Source organism: Sus scrofa, chromosome 18 (assembly GCF_000003025.6).
Source record: "Sus scrofa isolate TJ Tabasco breed Duroc chromosome 18, Sscrofa11.1, whole genome shotgun sequence".
Classification (NCBI taxonomy): domain Eukaryota; kingdom Metazoa; phylum Chordata; class Mammalia; order Artiodactyla; family Suidae; genus Sus; species Sus scrofa.
In genome coordinates, this window is record NC_010460.4 from 6,582,990 (window position 1) to 6,606,687 (window position 23,698).

Sequence of the window (23,698 nt, forward strand, 5' to 3'; positions counted from 1 at the left end):
AATACATAAAAATAAAATAGCATCAAAACAGTTTAACCAAAGAGATAAAAGATCTGTACATCAAAAACTATAAAACATTGATGAAAGTAATTGAAGGCAGAAATAAATAAGAAGATATTCTGTGCATGGATTGCAAGAATTAATAATGTTAAAATTTCTCTTCAGATGTGTATATAGAAAAGCTTAATAAACAAACTTATTCATCAGCAAACAGAGAAATCTACAAACACAGACAGTGTGACTTCTTTCTTTCCATTTTGGATTGCAGTAGTTTTCTTTCTTTCTTCATTGCTCTAAGTAGAACTTCAAGTGCTGTGTTGAGAAAAAATGAGAGAGGCACCCCTTGTCTTGTCCCTGATCCTAGAGAAGAAGCTTCTGGCCTTTCCTACTTGAGTATGAGGGGAGCTGTAGGCTTGTCACATACGGCTTTTATTATGCTGGGGTCGGTCCGTCCCTTCTACATCCAATTTGTTGAGTTTTTGTCAGGAAGGGAGGTTATATTTTGTCAAATGCTTTTCTGCATCTGCTAAGATGATTTTATTCTTCTTTTGCTAATGTAGGAGCACATTTATTGGTTTGCACATGTTGAATCATCCTTGTATTGCTGGAATAAATCCCACCTGATCTTGGCGTATGATTCTTTTAATGTCGTGCTGAATTCAGTTTGGTGAATTCAGTTTGCATCCATGTTTATCAGGGATAATGGCCTGTAATTTTCTTTCCCTGTAGTCTCCTTGTCTGACTGTGGTACCAACGGATGGGTCAGGCTCAGACAATGCAGTAATTTAAAAATAGGGTATCTGCTTTAATCCCCATCTTGTTACTGTGCTATTGTTATATTTTATATGCTTTAATTTTTTTTTTATTTTTTATTTTAGGGCCGCACCGTGGCATATGGAAGTTCCCAGGCTAGGGGCCAAATCAGAGCTGCAGCTGCCAGGCTACAGCAACTCCAGATCCGAGCCATGTCTGTGACCTTCACCACAGCTCAGAGAAATGCCAGATCCTTAACCCACTGAGCGAGGCCAGGGATCGGACCTACTTCCTCACGGATACCAGCCAGAGTTGTTACTGCTGAGCCACGACAGGAACTCCTTATATGCTTTTATATCCCACACGATGTATTTGTTTAATTAAATAGTCAGTATTAACTGGTAGTTGCTCATGTATTTACTCTTTCAGTATTCTCAATTCTTAGTTATGTATGTCCATCTGGGATCAGTTTTCTTAATTTGGAAGTACTCTTTTTAGTTTTTACACCGCATCGCTAACAAATTCTCTCAGCTTTTGTTTATCTAAAATTGTCTTTATTTTGCTTTAATTTTTTGAGGAATATTTTTGCTGTACTTAAGGTTTTAGATTGGCTTATTACCTTCTTCTTTTTTTAAGCAATACCATTGTGTCCTGGTTTCCATCATTTCTTTTGAAAAGGCAGATGTGGAGTTCAGCAGTTAACAAACCCAACTAGCATCCATAAGGACACAGGTTCGATCCCTGGCCTCGCTCAGTGGGTGAGGGATCCAGCATTGCCTTGAGCTGTGGTGTAGGTCGCAGACGCGGCTTGGATCTGACGTTGCTGTGGTTATGGTGTAGGCCGGCAGCTGTCTGTTGAGTTTGTTGATATTTTTCCCCAAAAGGGCCAACTTATAGTATCATTGATTTTTCTTCTTTTTTCTTTTTCTTTTTTTTTTTAAGGGCTGCATTTGTGGCATATGGAGGTTCCCAGGCTAGCGGTCGAATCAGAGCTGTAGCCGCCAGCCTACACCATGGCCACAGCAATGCAGGATCTGAGCCACATCTGCAACCTACACCACAGCTCATGGCAACGCCAGATCCTTAACCCTCTGAGAAAGGCCAGGGATCGAACCCACAACCTCATAGTTCCTAGGGATTCATTAACCCCTGCACCACGATGGGAACTCCTAGCTCTTTTAGTGGAGCTCCAAACAAGGTATTTTCTCAATGACAGAATTAGAAGCCTCTCACCATTAAGTCTTACATCCCAGATTATTTATCTGAAATTATTTTATTTTTTCTTGAGATATGGCCTTTAGAATTCCTTCGAAAGTAAATCTTTTGATAATAAATTCTCATGGAGTTCTTGTTAAGACTCAGCAGGTTAAGAACTGAACCATGAGGATGGGGGTTCGATCCCTGGTCTTGCCCAGTGGGTTAAGGATCCAGCATGGCCACAGGCTGCAGCACAGTTCCCAGATACAGCTGAGATTTGGAGTTGCTATGACTGTGGCATAGGCTGGCAGCTGCAGCCCCAGTTTGACCCCGAGTCTGGGAACTTTCATATGCAGCAGGTGCGGCCTCCAAAGAAAAATAATACTAAAAAATAAATTTTCATTATTTGTTGGTCTGAAAATAACATCTTTAAGACTCTTATAATAGAAGGTAGTGCCCGGGGGGCATTAGGGTGAGAAAACAGGGAGTGTAGCTTCCACACTATTAAGGATGTGCTGCTTTGAACATTTTAGTACAAAATCTTTTCATAACACATGTATGCATTTCTGTGGGGTATACCTTTAAGAGTCATATTACTGAATAGTCTTACTTTTATTTCAAAATTATTTTTGTGGAGTTCCCTTCTGCTCAGTGGTTAATGAAACTGACTAGGATCCATGAGGGTGTGGGTTCGATCCCTGGCCTCGATCAGTGGGTTAAGTATCCAGTGTTGCCGTGAGCTGTCGTGTGGGTTGCAGATGTGGCTTGGATCCTGCGTGGCTGTGGTGTAGGCTGGCAGCTGTAGCTCCAATTTGACCCCTAGCCTAGGAACCTTCACATGCCTCACGTGCTGCCCTAAAAAGAAAATATATATATATATATAATATTTTAAAAATACAAAATGTTTAGAGAAAAAATTATTGGTCAACCCTCCCCACTTTCTGAGGTAGCCAAATATACCCTTATTTTTCCTGTTAGATAAACAGAAACATACAAAAGCAGGGACATACATTTTCCACTGAAAATATATATTGAAAGCATTCTTCAAAATGTGGCCTGAGCTCATCCCTTTTAGAAACTGCATAACATTTTGTTGTATGGATATTTAATAACTTCATTCATTCCTATGTTGCTGAATATTTACAGAAACAATATCTCAAAAGTTATTTTAGTGCTTTCAGGATTTTGTAGCAGTCTGTTACTCAGAACAGAAACTGGAAAGTAAAACAGAAGCTCCAGGGGAAGTAGAAATAAGAAAGGATACAGGGGCGTTCTGTCGTGGCGCAGTGGAAACGAATCCGACTGGGAACCATGGGGTTGTGGGTTCGACCCCTGGCCTCGCTCAGTGGGTTAAGGATTCGGCCTTGCGGTGAGCTGCAGTGTAGGTCACAGACGAGGTTCAGATCTGGCGTCGCTGTGGCTGTGGTGTTGGCTGGTGGCAACAGCTCCAATTAGACCCCTAGCGTGGGAACCTCCATATGCCACAGGTGCGGCCGTAGAAAGACCGGAAAAAAAAAGAAAAAAAAAAAAAGGAGGATACAGGATGCATAATTGGGCTAATTAGGTGGCGTCTGAAACAGAGAAAGAGAGGATGGAACCGGAAATTCTGAGAGACATACAAAACAAAAGGCTTAAGGAAGAAAATCAAAAGAGCATGAACAGAAGGAGAAAATTTGCAATATGGAAAATTGGTGATTTGACCAGGTTTATCTGGCTCATTTGTCTCACTGAAGCGTGCTCTTCATTGCCTTCCTCACCCTGCATTCATCTGTGCTGTCCATCCAGCCATCAGGTGGACACCACAGAGTCCCTGGTTACAGCCACATGGAGTGGAGAATAAAAGAGTTCTTGGCTTATAAAATAAAACAGTTCTTGGCTTGTGCTCCCTATAGTTTCGGGAGTTGTCATGAAACCCTGAAGTAGCATAGGATGTGGGCCTCTGTCCACTTCACCTTGAATCCACATTCTCTGGACACTGTTTTGTGCTACGGGGGGAAATTTAAAGACAATCTTCCTGAGGACAGTTTGGTCTAAAGACACCTTCTCCTTGGGCACCAGGGAATAGGGGCCAAGGTGCAAGGACACAGGACACTGTTCAGCGGGTCACACAGCTCTGGCGGGCCTTTGGCGCAGGCCACAAAAAGGAGCAAGTGGTTTTGCCTTCAGGTTCTAATGCTGAGCTCACCAAGCTAGACAGATGAGCAGACGCCTTAGAGTCAAGACAGGACCTGGTCAGGCATGAAGCCGGGACCTGGCGCAAGGTGGCTCCTGCTCAGGAGCTGGAACAAAATTCAAGAAACGCACACACAGGGCGAAATCATGTTTACAGAGATATTTCTAGAGGGGTTGTTACCAACTGTTTGAGGATATTTTATTACTTGACTAAACGAATCTATTTTTAATCACAGAGTAATATATATTGCTGTTGAAGTGAGGTGTGTGAAGAAAGAAAAAATACAATTAATCTCCTTACTGTCTTTATTGACCGAGTCTTATAGTGTGTTATATGTCTTCCATAAAACTTGTGTTTATATAAGTATATAAAACATTTTAAAATTTATTTGTACAAAACTGCAAACTCTCCATTTCACTAAATATTTATTAAAAATGTAAATACAGGATATCTCCTGCGGTGCAACGAGTTAAGGATCCGGCAGTGCCCTACAACAGCTAGGGTCGCTGCTGCAGCGCGGTTCAATCCCTGGCCCAGGAATTTCCATATGCTGTGGGCGTGCCCCCCAAAATGAAAATATAAATACAGCCAAACTCCTAGCACATATGTACAGATTTTACCCATCCTTGGAAATAAGTGTATTATTTTATATAAGATCTATCATTATTTGTCAACCAACTCGCTTGTTGGGAAAGGGGCTCATGCGTTTCTTTTTCGACACACTGCACCGCGCGGGGGCTGGGGTCTCCATTTCTTTGGGGCGGCATCTTGGGCAGAAACTGACACAAAGCGGGGCCTCTGCGGTTTGGGGGCAGTCGGCCAGGCTCCGCCCCCAAACCCGAGTCCACCAATCAGCTTCGGGGACAACCCCCTTCTCCTTCCCCCCACCTTCACGGCTGCCCACCTCCACCGCAGCCTCCATCACCACGTCCCTAATTTTCCCCTCCCAGGCTGTGTACCTTCTCTCCTCCTCCGCCCTCTCTAGAGGAGTCCCTTCTTCCTGAAGTAGCTGGCGTGGACATTGCTGGACAGCGGGTGAGTCTTGTCCAAAGATGGTTTCTGGAATCAGAGCAGGCCCCGGAGCGCCAACAGAGTTCCCCGTGGCTCGGCTGGAAGAGGGAGGGTCGCAGTCGGGGTCGGGGGGGAGCGCGGAGGAGGGGGCGCAGAGAGGCTGCGAAAGTGATCGGGTTTTTGGCCTGAGACCCCCTTGGGCCTAAGGAAGCAGATGTCTTTTAAAGAGGATTCCCTATGGTTTCTCCATGTCTGTTTCTGGCTCTGCTTTTTTTTCTACCACTCTGGTTCTGTATTCACCTCCGGGAAGGCAGTCAGCGAAAATCTAATGCATTCCTGCCCTCTCTGAACATTTTTCATCGTAAAAGCTTTTGAAGCTACAGATAAGTACAGAAAATAATATAATATTTATCAGATTCTGATATTTTATCACCTTTCCTTCAGCTCCCTTTCTCTTCCAGCGTCACTCTTTCTCCCTCTGTGTGTGTCTCTTTTCCTTTTTAAAACAAAAATCTGACATTTGAAACCTTTTTTTCCCAAGTCCCAGGCCACCAGCCTCAGAGGTAAGTTAAGTTGTATCCTTCCCGTGTATCTTTTTGTCCTTCTATTATTTATTTTTACGTATCAGTGTATGCATTTTTTGTTTTGAATTTTAATAGTTTTCGTGAAATTCAATAGTTTTACCTTGGTGCTGCTCGTCTTGGCATTTAAGACGGAAAAGAAGCTTAGCCAGCCTGCCCTCTTTAGCTGAGAACCTTGACCTCTGGAAAGACAGAGGATCTCCTAGCCATCACTCCTGAATTCAGGTTCTCTTAATTTCTCCTCCTGGCCTTTCCGCTGTGTAAACCCTGCCAGTGAGTTCAGCTACCCACATGCTCCTATTGAACATGGTTCATGTGATTCAGTTTTTGGAAAGGGAATTGAAGGGAGAAGGGGAAAGGAAATAAGACATGGATTTGGATCAACATCCTAGTCAGGATTAAAAGGTACGCATTTTCCTAAAACATTCATTAAATCTTCCTTTGACTTGAATATTTATTTTATTTAACAAACACTCATGCAGTCTTATGTATGCCGGTCGTTGATCTAAGAACTTTACAAGTATTCACTCACCATATTTAAGCCTCACAATCAATCTGTAACATAGATGCTAAATTTATCAACCTCATTTTATAGGTCATGAAACTGAGGCACAGAAGAACTAAGTAACGTGCACAAAGTCACTCAGCCTGTTAAGTGTAGCATTAAGACCTGAATCCAGGAGTTCCTGTGGTGGCTCAGTGGTTGATGAATCCGACTAAGAACCATGAGGTTGCGGGTTCGATCCCTGGCCTTGCTCAGTGGGTTAAGGACCTGGTGTTGCCGTGAGCTGTGGTGTAGGTCGCAGACGCGTCTCGGATCCTGCATTGCTGTGGCTCTGGCGTAGGCTGGCAGCTACAGCTTGGATCCAACCCCTAGCCTGGGAACCTGCATATGCCGCGGGATCGGCCCAAGAAATGGCAAAAACAAACAAACAAACAAACCTGAATCCCTGCGCTCTGGTGACAGTCTGAATTCCTAACCGTGTCATACTGCATTATACTCCTGTAGCGCCAGATGAAGTCACCACACAAAGTAGGAACTTGCAGGTCATGGAATGGCGGAGCACCTGTCCACTGGTTATCAGGAAGGATTTCAGAAAAGATTTAAACTGTTCACAGAAGAATAAATTTTAGCCACTTTTTGTGTGTTGAAATAATATATTATTTGTAATTTACAAAAGTAGCACATATGCAAATTATGCATAGTTCATATAAAAAGTTGCCCTCCTCTCTTTCTCAGATTAAACTGTATTAGTGGGTAGAAGTGTATCTATCCCTTCCCTCGCCATAATACAGTTACATGTAGGGCAGTTTTTTATTATCAAAATGAAAGCATATTCAGCACTTTATTTTCCCCTAGGCATTATGTCAGGTACATTCCTCCAAGGAAATGGACATGTAAGCGCTAAATAAGAATTGAATAATATTCCGTAGACTGTGTCCCATGGTTTGTTCAGCCCTTTCCTTTACTAATGAAATAGAGAAGTTTATGTCTTTAATAAGACCGCCGTCCCCACTGCCAGGATGGGGGGCCATCGCAATGCCCAGCCAACAGGGCCCGCGACACAAAGAAGCCCTGTCCCCTGCCAAGCTCCGCCCCTAGGCTCGTGGTCCCGCCCAGGAGGAAGTGGGGAGGAGGGGACAGGCCGGGAGCCCCTCCCCTCCTCCCGCTCCGTCTCCTCCCCGCTGGCCTGCCTTGCAGGGACTCCTCTTGCCCGCGGGACCGAGCGTCCCCCTCTGCACGCAGCTCTGCTTCCTCAAGCGGCCCCCGTAGAAGTTGTGGGGCGACCTGGTGAGTGGCCCTCTCCGAATGCCCCGCAGGCCAGACCGGGAGGCGAGGGCCGTGGACTGAGCTCGGGCAGGGGGAGGGCGGTGCCGGAGGCCGAAGGGGCGCGAGGTGGGCGAGGGAGGACCTGCGGGCCTGGGCGCGCGCGGCGAGGCTGCGGGTGCCCAAACAGGGTACAGAATCCCTCCCTGTTGTGCCCGCCTTCCTGCGGGTGATTGTTCTCTGTTCTCAGCTCTGCATCCCTCCTGCCGCATTGCTCCTCCTCTTTGGGTTCTGACATCTGATGTTTGTTTGCTTGCTTTGTATGCACTGGCTTAGCCTAGAGAATCTGCATGCAATCCGCGGCTTGATGGGATAAACTGCTGTCGTCCAGGGAGGCGGCAGGGCTTGCTCAGGGTCGCGCTGGTGACAGAGCATCACTTCTGCCCTACTGCCCTTTGATATTTGCAAACGCCATCTCAGAGACCGGGATCTCGCCCCCTCGCATCGGCCGCCTGGAAACTGGGGGATGTGTGTGTTTGTGCATGTGCGTAGGTGTGTCTAAGAAGGCCCAGCGAGCCGTGTACCCTCAACCCACCCAGACCTCCGTCCCAGCAGGCCTAGAGAATTCCCTGCCAACGCAAGCTTTTCTGCTGTCTCCCCTCCCCCTGCTGCTCCCCCCCACACACACACACCCAGCTCCGGCTCCACTCCTCTGACGTCACCGACATGCTCTTTGCAGACGGGCTCTGGGCCTGGAGAGGAAAGTCTAGCCAGGTGAGGAACTGGAGAGCAAAGGAGCAAGAGTCCACAGCAGCCCCTTAACAGGACAGCCCGCTCCCACGTTATCCATCTGATGGGACACCCCGCTGAAGCAGGCTGATCAACAGTTTGTAAGGCGCAACGCCTGGATTTTATTCTTTCATTATTTTTTTAACTCAGATTTCACCCCACCCCCCACCCCGCCCCACTTGTCCTCCTCCGCTATGCTGTTTTTCTGAGAATTACCTAGTGAGAGAAGTGAGCAAATATGAGTAAGGAAAAGACAGCCCCAGGGGAATTAGGAGTTGAGAAGGGGGTGCATTAAAATTGAAATGGGAGGAGTTCCCATCGTGGCGCAGTGGTTAAGGAACCCGACGAGGAACAATGAGGTTGTGGGTTTGATCCTTGGCCTTGCTCAGTGGGTTAAGGATCCGATGTTGCCTTGAGCTGTGGTGTAGGTCGCAGACGCGGCTCGGGTTGCTGTGGCTGTGGCTTTGGCTTGGGCTGGCAACTACATCGCCAATTGGACCCCTAGCCTGGGAACCTCCATGTGCCGTGGGTGTGGCCCTAAAAAGACAAAAAAAAAAAAAAAAAAAGAAAGAAATAGGGGAGGAGTTCCTGTCACAGTGCAGTGGAAATGAATCCGACTAGGAAACATGAGGTTTCGGGTTCGATCCCTGGCCCCACTCAGTGGGTTAAGGATCTGGCATTGCTGTGGTGTGGGCCAGCAGCTACAGCTCCGATTAGACCCCTAGCCTGGGAACCTCCATATGCTGCGGGTGTGGCCCTAAAAAAAGACAAAAGACAAAAAAAAAAAAAATTTGAAATAGGGGAATAGAAAAAGCAAAAGTTTTAAATGGAGCCTACTTTGGGGGGAATGAAGGGAGGAATTGATTCTGGAGGGCCACAATTGGGCCTTCAAAGATAATAGTAATGGTCTTTTTTTTGGTTTTGTTTTTGGGGTTTTTTTTTTTTTTTTTTTTTTTGTCTTTTTAGAGCTGCACCTGCAGCATATGGAAGTTCCCAGGCTAGGGGGCTAATCGGAGCTACAGCTGCTGGCCTACGCCAGAGCCACAGCCGCGCCAGATCCCAGCTGAGTCTGTGATCTACACCACACCTCACGGTCGGTTTTTTAAGCTGGGTGATTGGTTTATGTAGAAGTTTGTTTAATTGTGTCATTGTTTTACTGTTACTACATCTGTAGTCTACAAACGGACATATTCTTTTAAATGTACAACTTAAAGCATTTTAAAATGAAAATCAAGGAGTTCCCGTCGTGGCGCAGTGGTTAACGAATCCGACTAGGAACCATGAGGTTGCGGGTTCGGTCCCTGCCCTTGCTCAGTGGGTTAACGATCCGGCGTTGCCATGAGCTGTGGTGTAGGTCGCAGACGCAGCTCAGATCCCGCGTTGCTGTGGCTCTGGCGTAGGCTGGTGGCTACAGCTCCGATTGGACCCCTAGCCTGGGAACCTCCATATGCCACGGGAGCGGCCCAAGAAAAGACAAAAAGACAAAAAAAATACATAAATAAAATGAAAATCAAGTAAGACTGAGCGGGCAATATCTAAGACAGAAGGCAAAAGGGTTGAAGCCACCCCAGTTCTGGCTACTGTTAGCAGATGATGATGGACCCTGGGAAAGATATTGGACATGTAAGGACAAAGAAACAAGGGGTTCATGGAAAAAAATGGCATGAAAGAGAAGACCCGTAGAACTGGATGTCTGTGATAGGAATTCTTGTTCAAGGCCCGGGTAGCTCTATGCTGAAGAAGTGACCCCAGGTTTGCCCTTAGACCAGTCATGCCTCTGTGGAGAATCCAGATGTAAACGGTGTCCTCTGACCTCTGTTATTACGCTACTTTGGGGATTTGAAAGCAAACTGCAGTGCAGGATGTGGTACAATATTCAAGGCAGGCTGCCCACCCACCTTCCCTTCCAAATACCTCTCTTAAAGGGAACCCTGGAGCCTCTTTGTGGACGAGGTAGAGGGATTTGTAAAGCACTGTCCCTGAGTTACAGCTTGTGCCTGGGATGCCTTCTGCTTTAGAAGTGCTTTGGGTTCCATGAGTTAGTGGACCTGGGGGAAAGAAAGTGGGATCCATGGAAGGAGAACCAAGAATGAAGAATCTAAGGGGAGAAATAAAAGCTCCCCCTCAGGCTATGTTTCTCTGAGCTCCCCAAGCTAGGAGGGCAGACAGGAATTTAGGCACAAAGAGTTAGCATTTGGTTCAAAACTCCAGTGTCAGAGTCACTGCTAGCTGGTTCAAGAGGGAACAGGAAGAGGAGGAGGAAATCAGATTTATTGGGCAAATGCACACAAAGAAGGAAGTCTTTTTAGGGTAAGTGAGATAGAATCAGTTGATGAATCTAATCATTTATATGCTCAATCATTTAATGTGTTTCCTTGCTTGAATTTATACTACCTGTGCTATTTTTTTTTTTTTTTCTGCTTTTTTGCTTTTTAGGGCCGCACCAGTGGCATACGGAGGTTCCCAGGCTAAGAGTCCAATCGGAGCTACAGCTGCCAGCCTACACCACAGCCACGACAACATCAGATCTGAGCCGCGTCTGTGACCTACACCACAGCTCACGGCAACGCCAGATCCTTAACCCACTGAGCGAGGCCAAGAATTTGAACCCACGATCTCATGGTTTCTAGTCGGATTCATTTCCGCTGCACCAGGACAGGAACTCTTACCTGTGCTATTTTTAATTGTAATAGTAATGCACGCGACAATTCAAAGAATGCAGACTTTTATAAAGAGAAAGAGCACTGGGCACCCCTTCCTTTCCTATGCAGTCAACATAGCTTGTTGAAATGTGGCCCCCATAGGTTTGTGTATATAAAATCCTAATAACAGGCTTATATGTTTTTGGTACTTAACATGGACTCTGGGAGTTCCTGTTATGACTCAGTGGTAACGAACCTGACTAGGATCCATGAGGATGCCTGGCTGTGAGCTGTGGTGCAGGTTGCAGACACTGCTCAGATCTGGCGTTACCATGGATATGGTGTAGGCTGACTGCGGGGAGTCGAAAAAATGCAGGGACTCAAAAAAAGAACCTTGCCTGACAGCAGAAAAACCTAAAGACAGGCTCCTAACCAAGGAAGGGAGCTCACCTGAACGGTACAAGCCGAAGGTGGGCCTCTGGTCAGGATAAAAAGCCTGCCTATACGGTACAAGCCGAGGGCAGGCCTCAGGTACACAGCTCTCACTTTGATGCTGATGGGGAAGAATTGGGGCTTTCCTGGGAAAACAATTTCCATGTTTTCACTTTACCAGAGACATGCACACCTTTCTTTGCTGTGTCCTGGTGCGAGTGAGAATTGGTCTGAAGTTCATAACGTGTTACCTTCTGCTTCCGGTGGTCTGGGACCTAGACTCAGACCACAGAGGCTGTCTGCTTTCTTCGTACCCAGCTGGTGACTGTGACCAGAAAACCCTTCCCGAGGACCCAGACTTTTCCGACTGAAATCCCAGCCCCACGCTGGGATTAGCACAATCATTGTGAGGGCCAAGCGGGGTGGAGTGGGGTGGGGAGGCAGTGTGCCACGCCATGGTGTTGGTTTCCAATGCTTGCCCAACCAAGCACCACAGACTGGGTGGCTTAAAACAACAGAAATGTCAGTTCCCTAGCAGTTCTGGAGGCTTAGAAGTTTGACATCCACGTGTTGGCAAGTTTGGTTGTTTCTGAAAGTTCTGGCAAGTCTGTTCCATGCCCCTCTCCCCGCTTCTGGTATTTGCCAGCAAGCTTTGTAGGGGCCTCATTCAAACCTCTGCCTCCACGTTCTCATAGCCTGTGTATCGCTCCCCCTTGGTATCTGTGTCTGCGGTCAGATATCCTGGTCGTATGAGGACGCCCGTCATTCACTTAGGGCCCATTCAAATCCACTATGACCATTCTCCACTGGACATGGGCAAAGACGCTCTTTCCAGATACAGTCACATTTGCAAGTACCGGGAGTTCGTACTTAACTATATGTCCACGAGGACACAATTCTACTGTCATTCTTCACGTCTCTCTGTTTCCTTCCGTGATGCAAAAGTGTTGAGCTCGTTCTGTTTGACCGTAAGAGTGTCAGCAGACAGGGCACCATGGGGTCTCCCCGATTGGAGACACTGCCCCACGTGGAGAGCGCGTGCGTCAGTTCACAGTGTCATCTGGTGATGGGAGGAATTGCCCAGCTACTGGAGGCGCGAACTGCTTGCTTTGTTTGTTTGTCTGCTCTTCGCCAGGCTGAGTCTTTGCTGTCCTCTCTGCAGAAGCCGGTCCAGCCATGGCGACTCCCTCTGCCGCCTTTGAGGCCCTGATGAACGGAGTGACAAGCTGGGACGTCCCCGAAGACGCCATCCCCTGTGAACTGCTCCTCATCGGCGAGGCCTCCTTCCCGGTGATGGTGAATGACATGGGCCAGGTCCTCATCGCCGGCTCCTCCTACGGCCGAGGCCGCCTGGTGGTGGTGTCGCACGAGGACTACCTGGTGGAAGCCCAGCTCACGTCCTTTCTCCTCAATGCCGTGGGCTGGCTTTGCTCTTCCCCTGGCGCCCCCGTCGGTGTACACCCCTCCCTGGCACCTCTGGCCAAAATCCTCGAGGGCGCGGGCGTGGAGGCAAAGGTCGAGCCCGAAGTGAAAGAGTCCCTGGGGGTTTACTGCATTGATGCCTACAACGAGACCATGACGGAAAAGTTGGTCACGTTCATGAAGCGTGGAGGAGGCTTGCTGGTCGGAGGCCAAGCCTGGGACTGGGCCAACCAGGGCGATGATGAGAGGGTTCTCTTCACCTTCCCTGGGAACCTCGTGACCAGCGTGGCCGGCGTGTACTTCACCGACAACAAAGGGGACACGAGTTTCTTTAAAGTCTCTAAGAAGATGCCCAAGATCCCGGTCTTAGTGAGGTGAGTACGTGGGATCCAGTGGGAGATGGGCCCCAGGTCACAACGCAGGTAAATGGTTCTTGTCTTCAAATTGAGAGACTTTGACCCTCAAACATGGATCCGCTGTAAATGAACCAGAGTTTGAAAACACGTTGGGGCACTGGAGGGGCGGGGATCCCTGTTGTGGCTGCTTCCTTAGACCAGATTATTTCATCTTTGAGGGGAGAAACATCTTCGGGACCATTCTGTACCCTGAAATGTAAGGAAAAGAAAAACGGGCAAGAGAGGCCTCCTAAGACAAAGTTTAGGGCGCTGTGGGAAAGGTTATGAACTGTCCAGCCAGATGGGATTAGGCTGGAAGCAAGAACTAGAGGATTGAGAAGTGGAATTCGCAGAAAGGTAGCACAAGTTGTGTGTGCTAATAAATCTTACACCTTGGCGTTAGGAGATGATTTTTATCTGTGGGGGCCAAAGACCTGGTGATAGAGAAGGGTGCAGGTGATGGGTGCAGAGACAGGCTACCTGGAAAGTTCTTTTAGGGTGCTGTCCAGCCTGTTCTGTTCATGTGCTCCAGCACCCCTACAGTGCTGAGCATGGAGCAGGTCACCAGTAGACATTTGCTGGCTGGATGATTAGGGGGATGAAGAGACAGACGAGAAGCTGGACTCGTTCCAGAAATAGGAAAAGTCGTACACCAGGCTGTGCGCTATATTGTACATGAAAACACTCAGCATCCTTGGAGCAAGGCCCATGGGTAGTTCTGACCGAGGGGGGCAGAGTAAGGTAGGATTGGGTAAGGAGGGCGCACCAGCGTTAGTATGGTGATTTGGGGGATGAGCTGTGGGCTGACCCTGGCATGGAATCCCTGGAACATCCCGCAGCTCCATTCTTACGGGTGCGAAGAGGAAAGAGTTGTTCAGGGGCACAGTGGTGATGAGATTGATCCAAATTCAGCTTCCCGGTGATCTCCAGCCTAAGGAACAGGAAAGTAAAACTCGGGCATAATGTATTTCTTGACAGTGTAACTCCCCTTAATTTCCTTAAAAGATTGTTCTCCATCAAAATCATACCTCTTTTTTCTTTGGCTAGGCCTATATCATCTCTCATCACCACTGAATCTGAATTTGCTTTTTTCTTTTTGGTTAGGTTTTTATGTGTGTGTGTGTGTGTGTGTGTGTGTGTGTGTGTGTGTGTGTGTGTGTGTGTGTGTGTATGCCCACATGTGAAATCAACTTGAAGGCTAACGGGGGAGGAAAATTCAGACTTAATAAGGGAGGTACATAGCATCTCTTGTGCAGATTGTGGATTATTAGCCTTGGTTATTCACTAAGTAAGGCAGCATCACAACTCTTTTTTTTTTTTTTTTTTTTTGTCTTTTTGCTATTTCTTTGGGCCGCTCCTGCGGCATATGGAGGTTCCCAGGCTAGGGGTCTAATCGGAGCTGTAGCCACTGGCCTACACCAGAGCCACAGCAACTCGGGATCCGAGCCGCATCTGCAATCCACACCACAGCTCACAGCAACGCCGGATCCTTAACCCACTGAGCAAGGGCTGGGACCGAACCCGCAACCTCATGGTTCCTAGTCGGATTCGTTAACCACTGCGCCACAACGGGAACTCCAACAACTCTTGACACTGTTCTTACACAGGTACGCATGTCATAGCATCACTCCTGTGCTGTGTGGGTCCTTTTTTGACTTGTGGGTGAATTGAAGATGGCAGCAGTGATTTTCCTAAGCTAATTGGCTGAGACGAAGTCAAGAGAAGGCACAGGTGCAAGGGAATATGTGTATCTATGCGTGTTGCTAATGTATACATTTCTTAGCATATCTACATTAAGAAATGTGCATAGGTTGAGATGGGTAGAGGAAAAAGAAAAAAGCCAAACCTCTCCTGCTCAACCTACAGTTGTATTAAGATTAGTTCTCAAGCACCCAGTATCTCCCTCCCTCCCTCTCCTTTGCTCTTCCCTTCTTTATTTCCTTCCTTCTACTAAGTAATATAATCGTGGAGTCCAAAAAATCAAAACAGTGCTGGAAAGTCCACATCAAGCCATCTTTCTCCCGTCTGATGTAGTAGTGGTTACCAAAGGGTATACGCTTATCCAAATTAATTAATTGTGTATCGAAATTGAGTGAATTTGACTTGATGTTAAAGAAACCTCAACCTTTGAAAATATATTTTTTTAATAGGACTTTAAAAAGTAAACAATCCGAAATATAGTCAGATTCATGTATATAAATGGCAGTTCAGCATTATTTGTCATTGGGAAGAGTAGATGGGCAAATAAATTATAGAACATTATACAGTGGATTACTAATTAACCATTAAAAATTGTTGCCAAGAGTATTTAAGGGCATGAGAAGAATCTTTGGGAGTCCTATAAATGGGATAAAGTAGGACACTAATTGATGTTCAGTGTGTTCCCAGTTTTGTTCAAAAATATGGCTATGTGTAGAAAATACTGCATAAGAAAAAAGCCCCAAATATCCATAACAGGTAGGTCTCTTGATTGTGGGACAATAAGATGATTTTCAGTCATAAACTTTAATTTTCCAAACTTTCTGTCCAATTTTTTAATAAAGCGTGTATTTCATTACCTTGCTTCATATGCAGTTCAAAAGTCACATTAACAGTCATCCACTTTAGGAGTTCCCGTCATGGTTCAGTGGTTAACGAATCTGACTAGGAACCATCAGGTTGCAGGTTCGATCCCTGGCCTCAGTCAGTGAGTTAAGGATCTGGCATTGCCGTGAGCTGTGGTGTAGGTTGCAGACACGGATTGGATCCCGCATTGCTGTGGCTGTGGTGTAGGCCGGTGGCTACAGCTCCGATTAGACTCCCAGCCTGGGAACCTCCATATGCCGTGGGAGTGGCCCTAGAAAAGGCCAAAAAAAAAAAATCATCCACTTTGGGGATTTCCATCGTGGCGCAGCGGAAACGAATCCAGCTAGTATCCATGAGGACACAGGTTTGAACCCTGGCCTTGCTTAGTGGGTTAAGGATCTGGTGTTGCCGTGAGCTATGGGGTAGGTTGCAGACACGGCTCGGATCCCACGTTGCTGTGGCTGTGGTATAGGCCAGCAGCTCTAGCTCTGTTTTGATCCCTAGCCTGGGAACTTTCATATGCTGTGGATATGGCCCTAAAAAGCAAAAAAAAAAAAAAAAAAAAAAAAAAATCGTCCACTTCTTTATAACACAAAAATGCTTTTTATTAAATAAACAGAAAAAATTTTTTAATTCTTACTCTCCAAATATGTCACTTTCACTCTCCTTTCTAATATTTCTGAATACACTCACACACACACTCACGTACATGGTGTTGCCAATACAGTTGACCCTTAAACAATTTGGGGATGGAGCACCCCTCTACACAGTTGAAAATCTGCATGTAACTTATAGTCGCCGTGACTGTGGTGTAGGCCAGCAGCTACAGCTTCGACTGGACCCCTAGTCTGGGAACTTCCATATGCTGTGGTTGTGGCCCTAAAAAGACAAAAAAAAAAAAAAAAAAATCCCTATTTACAACTCTTTTCATCATTGCACATTATATTCCTCATCCATGTATAATTTTATGCCCTTGTCATCTTAGTATACATGGTATTTTGAATTCTGCTCATAAACATTTTTCATTCTAATTAATCTTTAAAATTATCTTTGATTCATTTTCTGTGAATGCCAGTGCGTATACCTTATTTATTTAATCATCTGCTTGTGGTTGAGGATATGGATCTTTCTTCACTTGTAGTAATTGTGTAATACTGTATTAAATATCTTCAAAGCATTTTAGAAATATTAGTCCGTGCTAGGCACCAGCATGCTTCTGTTAGAATTCAAGAAGGAAGTTTATTTCCATCATAGGCCGAGTGAGGTACCCATTGAAAGCCCCTGTGGATTGAGTTACTCTGCCCAAGTGTCATTTATTTTTAACCGTGCATTTGAACATGCGAATGTGACTTAAGGTCGCTTTAACCTGTTACTTCCACATTTCTTACTAAATTCAATTCCAGATGAGATCTTGGGGTCCTCTCAGCCTTCTAGGAGTAAACTGTCTGCAGGTCTTATCAGAATGAATCACATTTTTACCAGAAGAAATCACTACGGAAATGACAGGAAAAATTAAACTCTAATAAAATGATGCAGTTTTAGCCTGGTGCGAATACCTGCAGCTTCAGGTGTACCTGTGAGACATTAGCCTCCCCGTCTTGGCCCTGCTGCTCTGCTTAGTCAAGGTCATGATCTACACTTAGAGCTCGAACCCCCACAGGGTCTTGATCCACGTGACCAAGCACAGCACTGACACCCAGTGCCTCCTCCACCCAGTGCCTCCAGCAATTTCTGCTCCTCCCATCAGATTATCCTCGGAGATCTCTGAGGGCCTCCAGTTCTGAGGGCAGTGGCTGGGGTACTTGATATATAGAATTAGCCCCACCTTTCTCTTAAGCATTTCACTTGAGCAAACATGGGATCCACTGTCATAAACTCCTCACAGCCTCAGTGCAACACTCAGGATTCTAGTAAGCAATGTCTTATATACCGGGAATGGCACAGATTTTAGTGGAAGCAGATATTAGTAAATTCCCAAACTGCCTGGAATTGCTCTAAAACCTTGAGCCATAGGTCAGGCTCATCTCTAAAACAGGATTAACAGTGACTACCTTTAAGGGTGGGTGTGAGCATTAAATGAATTAAGAAACATGCCCAGGAGTTCCCATGGTGGCTCAGTGGTTAATGAACCTGACTAGGAACCATGAGGCTGCGGGTTTGAGTTTGATCCTTGGCCTCGCTCAGTGGGTTAAGGATCTGGCGTTGTCCTGAGCTGGGGTGTCGGTCGAAGACATGGATGGGATCTGGCATTGTTGTGGCTCTAGTGTAGGCTGGTGGCTACGGCTCCGATTTGACCCATAGTCTGGAACCTCCATATGCCGTGGGTGCGGCCCTAAAAAGACTAAAAAAAAAAAAAAAAAGAAAGAAAGAGACATGCTCAAAGTATCTAAAACACTTTAATTATTCTGACATCAGCCTCCGTGCTATGGTATGCAAGCTTATGAAGTCATGAATATCATTCCCAAGCACTGAAATTACCTGGCAGCCGTCATTATGCTCTTAGCCCCCAGCCATGTGTGTTTCAGTTGCCTAAAGTATTGACATTTTTTTTTCATTTTCATTTTTATTTTATTTTAACTGCTACTTCTTCCTACTTCCTTCTCCAAACTGAGGTGGCATCATCATGATTGAGTGCCACATTTTACTGTCTTTATACATTTAACAAAACAGGGACTGAACACTGAATTGGCTTTACCAATAAAGGGATTTGATGCAGATTAGACACATCATTAGATAACCAATCTGAGGGAAGTTTTGGGAGAATCAACCACAATAGTTTACTTGCTCTCTTTTGGATTAGAAAGGCCCTTGTCTCATTTTGACTCAAATCTCAGGCTTCTGTTAGAGTTCTAGTTCTCCGTTTGTTTGTTCGTCCATCCATTTAGCCGGGATTTTTTTAGTATATGCTACATCCCAGGCGTTATTTCTTATTTCAAGAGAATGATTTCCAAAGATTTGAGAATTACAAGCCCAGAAACATCTCCGATAATAATCTGGAAGCCTGGGGTTGCTGCCAGCAACCGCGTGCCTTGACCTTAGTGTGTGCTTTCAGCTCTCTTTCTCCCTGTAAATGGAAAATGCTGGAGTAGAAGGTCCTTGTCCCCATTTCGGCTCTTGCTCCATTAAGACCGGCTTTCAGTCTTCGGTGATCCCCATATATCCACAGAATCATCAGAGATGCAGAGAAAAGAGTGTCGGCCATGCTCTGAAATGTCCACATGCTCCAAATTCCTTGGCTTGAAAACACACCTGTGAAACGTGAATTGGCAACAAACATTATTAATGCCATATATCCATAGACATGTAGATATATAGATATCTCCATTTCATTTTAAAATATGGGAGTTCCCATCATGGCGCCATGGAAACAAATCCAACTAGGAACCATGAGGTTGTGGGTTCAATCCCTGGCCTCCCTCAGTGGGCTAAGGGTCCGGCGTTGCCATGAGCTATGGTGTAGGTCACAGGTGTGGCTCGGATCTGGCGTTGCTGTGGCTGTGGCATAGGCCACAGCAACAGTTCCAATTAGACTCCTAGCCTGGGAACCTCCATATCCTACTGGTGTGGCCCTAAAAGGACTAATGTATAGTCAAGGGATATTACATACAAAAGAGCCCTTTAAATGCCAGATTATGAAGATTTTAGAATTTTGAAAATTGACTTCTCCAAATGAGCTCAAAATGAGACAAGAAAACTGCCAAATTACTGAAGATAAACGTAGCTATGACTTCCCAAGTAGTTTGGAAAACCGAACTATCTGAGCAGATATTAGTAAGCTTATTTGTAACGAGAACCCACAAGTCCTAGGAGGTGACTGCTAGGATAGACAGAGCTCTGTAACTGCGATGTCAGGTCCAGCACGATGGGGTGAACATAATACCTATACCTAACTCGGCACGTCCTGCTACATGCCTAGCCACGTATAGTAGAAACATATTCATTGGTTCTCACAAAATAAACTGGAAGCCTTTTTTTTTTTTTTTTTGGCCGCACTTGTGGCAGAAGTACCCTGCCAGGGATCTGACCCGTGCACAGCAATGACAACTCCAGATCCTCAGTCCACTAGGCCACCAGGAGAATCCTAAAAGTTTTTAAGGAGTGAATTCAGTGGGAAGATGTGCCACTTTAGAGGAGAAATTGCTCAATCACAATTCAGTTCTCTTTTCCTTTTCATGAACATTTTCCTGTCTTTAACTTCAAAGTGTATACTTACTGGAAAAAAAAGAAAATAGTTCCAAAGTATACAAAGCAAAAAGGGAAAGATTTGTCTGTTCCACCTCTGCCTCTTACTGATTCTCCTGCCCAGAAGTGGTCACTGCGAGCAGTTTGGCTTGTATCTTTTTTTTGATAACTAACTCTACATGAACCCTTTCAGAAAATAAGAGAGAAGAAAAATTGTTGAACCTTGATTAAACCAGTATTTCTATGGTTCTAAAGCCAAACAAAGACACGGCAAGGCAAGAAAACTATAGGACAGGAGTTCCCTTCGTGGCGCAGCAGTTAACGAACCCGACTAGGATCCATGAGGATGCCGGTTCGATCCCCAGCCTTGCTCAGTGGGTTAAGGATCTGATGTTGCCATGAGCTGTGGTGCAGGTCACAGATGCGGCTCAGATCCCGCATTGCTGTGGCGGTGGCATAGGCTGGCAGCTGTAGCTCCAATTAGACCCCCCAGCCTGAGAACCTCCATATGCTGCAGGCGTGGCCCTAAAAAGCAGGAAAAAAAAAAAAAAGAAAGAAAGAAAGAAAAAGGAAAACTATAGAGCAATGTCTCTTGTGAACATAGATGCAAAAATTCTTAATAAAATATTGTGAATAGACTATGACATATAAGAAGGATAATACATCATGACCACGTAAGGCTAATTCTAGCATCGTGGCTGGTTTAACATTCAAGCATCAAATCAATTCACCATTACAGGATAAATGAAAAAAAACACATCATTCAGTAGATGCATGCACACGCACACAAAAAACCTTTGACGAAATTCAATATCAAGTCACAATGAAAATTTCCACAACCTATTTCTTTTGAAAGTGATGAGAGTCAATATGATGAGTCATTTTTGAAAATCCTATAGTTAAGAACATACTTAAGTTTGAGAACAAGGCAAGGAAGGATAGCTACTCTCACAAGTTTTATTCAGCCTTTTGCTAGAGGTTCTAGCCAGCACAGTAAGGCAAGTAAAAAGGCATGGATATTAAAAATTAAGAAGCAAGCTTATGTTTATTTGCAGAAAACATGATCTTCTATGTAAAAAATTCTCCAAACGCAACAAAAAACTACTGTAATAAATTTAGCAAGATTGCAGGATATGAGGTTAAGCTACAAAAATCAATATTTTTTATACTAGTAGCCAAAAATTGACCATGGCGATTGAAAATACAGTATCAGTTAAAACAGGGCCCCAGGGAGTTCCCGTCGTGGCGCAGTGGTTAACAAATCCGACTGGGAACCATGAGGTTGCGGGTTCAATCCCTGGCCTTGCTCCGTGGGTTAAGGATCCAGCATTGCCGTGAGCTGTGGTGTAGGTTGCAGACGTGGCTTGGATCCCTACTTGCTGTGGCTCTGGCATAGGCCTGCGGCTACAGCTCCGATTGGACCTCTAGCCTGGGAACCTCCATATGCTGCGGGAAGCGGCCCTAGAAAAGGCAAAAAGACAAATAAATAAATAAATAAATAAATAAAAAAAAAAAAAAAAAAAAAAAAAAAAGCAGGGCCCCAAGTCCTGAAGTACTAGCAGATAAATGTAACAAAATTTGTCCAGCAACCTACATGCTTGAAAAACCACAAAGGTCACTGAAAAATTAAAACCTAAAGAAATACACTATGTTGACGGGCCAGAACACGTAATACTTTTATGGTATCAGTTTTTCCCCAAATGATATGTAGATTCAGTGCAGTCCCAGTCAAAGTTCAGGTTGGTTCTAAAATTAAATGCAAATGAAAGGATCTAACATAATTTCAAGATGTACTGGAATTCCCGTCATGGCGTAGTGGGTAACAAATCCGATTGGGAACCAGGAGGTTGTGGTTTCGATCCCTGGCCTTGCTCCGTGGGTTAAGGATCCAGCGTTGCCATGAACTGTGGTGTAGGTCACAGACACGGCTTGGATCCCGCATTGCTGTGGCTCTGGCGTAAGCTGACGGCTACAGCTCCGATGAGACCCCTAGCCTGGGAACCTCCATATGCCATGGGTGCAGCCCCCCAAAAAACAAAAAGACCCTAGAAAAGACAAAAAGACAAAAAAAAAAAAAGATGTACTAAAAAGCTTCCATTATCACATCTGATTTGAGGTCATGATTAGAAGCCTTTACTCGCACTTAGATTATACGAGATTCCACTTTTGGTTTCTCCTAGTGTATGTGTGGTTTCATTTTTAAAATTTAAAAATCTGATGGATTTGCCGTCTTTTCTTGTGTGTTGCGAGAAGAATGGGTCCCGTTCATCTTATTCCAAATGGTGATCCAGCTGTCCCAACAACATTTACGGAAACATCTGTCTTTTCCCGGTAATATAAAATGCCACCTTTTATTACATACTGATATCCATGTTTGCCAGGTTGCCTTTAATTTTTAAATAAAGGGACATTTTCCTGTCTGAGTTGAGAATTAACTAGTTTTTATAATCCACTTTCCATTCAAAATAAAAACTCTTTTTCTCCCATCTTTGTACTTTTCTGTGCTCACGCCTCACTGCCCAGGTTCTTTTGAAATCATCCAGGTTTTTGGTTCAGGTTTGGTTTAGCTTTAGCTTTGTTTCTTTGTTTGCTTTGTTTGTAACACTGAGGCTTCTATTCATTCAAAATGACTTCTTGCCAAGCACCTCAGGGGTCACAAGAACTTTATCAGCACTTTTTCAGTGTTAGTTATCAATTAGACTATATTTTTGCCCACCACTGCTTCACGTGGCTACTTTGTATTCATTTTTGTTTTTCTGGACCTACAGCATAATCTCATGTAACTTTTCTGGAAACCTTCAGTGAGTGGTAAATTTCATAAGTCCTTGGACATTGTTTCAGTATTCCTTAAGCCAATGAAGAGTTTTACTGCCACTGTGTATCACAGAGAGCATCTTATTGCCCTCAGATTGCCTCTGTTTTTAGGGCACTGATGTCACTTGTTTCTTTCTAGGTAATTTGTTTTTTTGCTTTTCTTTGTACTTTGAAGTTCGTGAATATACCATAAATTGGTCAGATGTTCTTCATTTTCTTTATGCTGCTTGGCATTCGGATCGTCATTTTACTCTAAAAACTCAAATCTGTTTTTCAGCACAAAGAGATGTTCATCGAATTGTATGCTTATTTCCTCTTTGTTTCTCTTTGTTCTTTGCTTTTAAGAACCTCTAGGTCTTCATGAGCCTTCTCATCTGTCCTTCCTTCTCGCTTCTTTTTTTTTTTTTTTTCTGATAATGTGTATCTTTTTGACCTTCGGCTGTGCTGTCTGGAGGAGTCACTTTCCTCAACTTTCCTGTTGATTTATTCATAGCCTTCATCTACGTCAAGACTTATTCTCTGCTCACATATTAAATGGGATTATCTATTTGGCAATTATATCTTAATTATAATTAGTAACTTTTATAGCAGCCCGTTCCCCCTTTTTTGGAGAGAGAGATATTATCTCAAAATTCTCCAATGACATACAGTATTTATTTAGAACCTTCTCCGTTTGTCACTGTTATCTTGGGGCTCTTGGTATTTCCTTTGTTTAGTTTGGTGCTGTTAATTTTCATCAAATATTTGATCAACTATTTGGTGCCTCTTGTTTACTTAAATGTTAAATGGTGTGAAATCTTAGATTGATCATTATTAGTTACAGAACTGTATTGTTTCAGGATGAATGATACTCCCTGTTCCTTTTTTTTTTTTCCCCTTGATCTTCTCTTTCACATATTTGCAGTTACAGATTCTTCTGTTCCTATGGGTTTCTGATCACTCTGATTCCACTTGATTCATATTTCCTGTACATT

At 44.8% G+C, this 23,698-nt stretch overlaps 1 protein-coding gene across 7 annotated transcripts in view; it reads left to right on the forward strand.

Annotated features, from left to right (window-relative positions):
- LOC100519808 (TRPM8 channel-associated factor 1) overlaps positions 1-23,698 on the forward strand; it is a 54,408-nt gene that overhangs the window by 15,690 nt on the left and 15,020 nt on the right. For 2 of the 7 annotated variants that reach the window (XM_021078923.1, XM_005657716.2), the window contains exons 1-2: positions 7,352-7,507; positions 12,509-13,142. In XM_021078923.1, coding sequence (XP_020934582.1) covers positions 12,523-13,142 — 620 coding nt within the window. In that variant the 5' untranslated portion in view covers positions 7,352-7,507; positions 12,509-12,522. Of the gene's footprint in view, positions 1-4,945; positions 5,159-7,351; positions 7,508-12,508; positions 13,143-23,698 lie in introns of those variants that run through there. The other 5 variants (XM_021078926.1, XM_003134565.4, XM_021078924.1 and 2 more) reach the window with 4 other exon arrangements.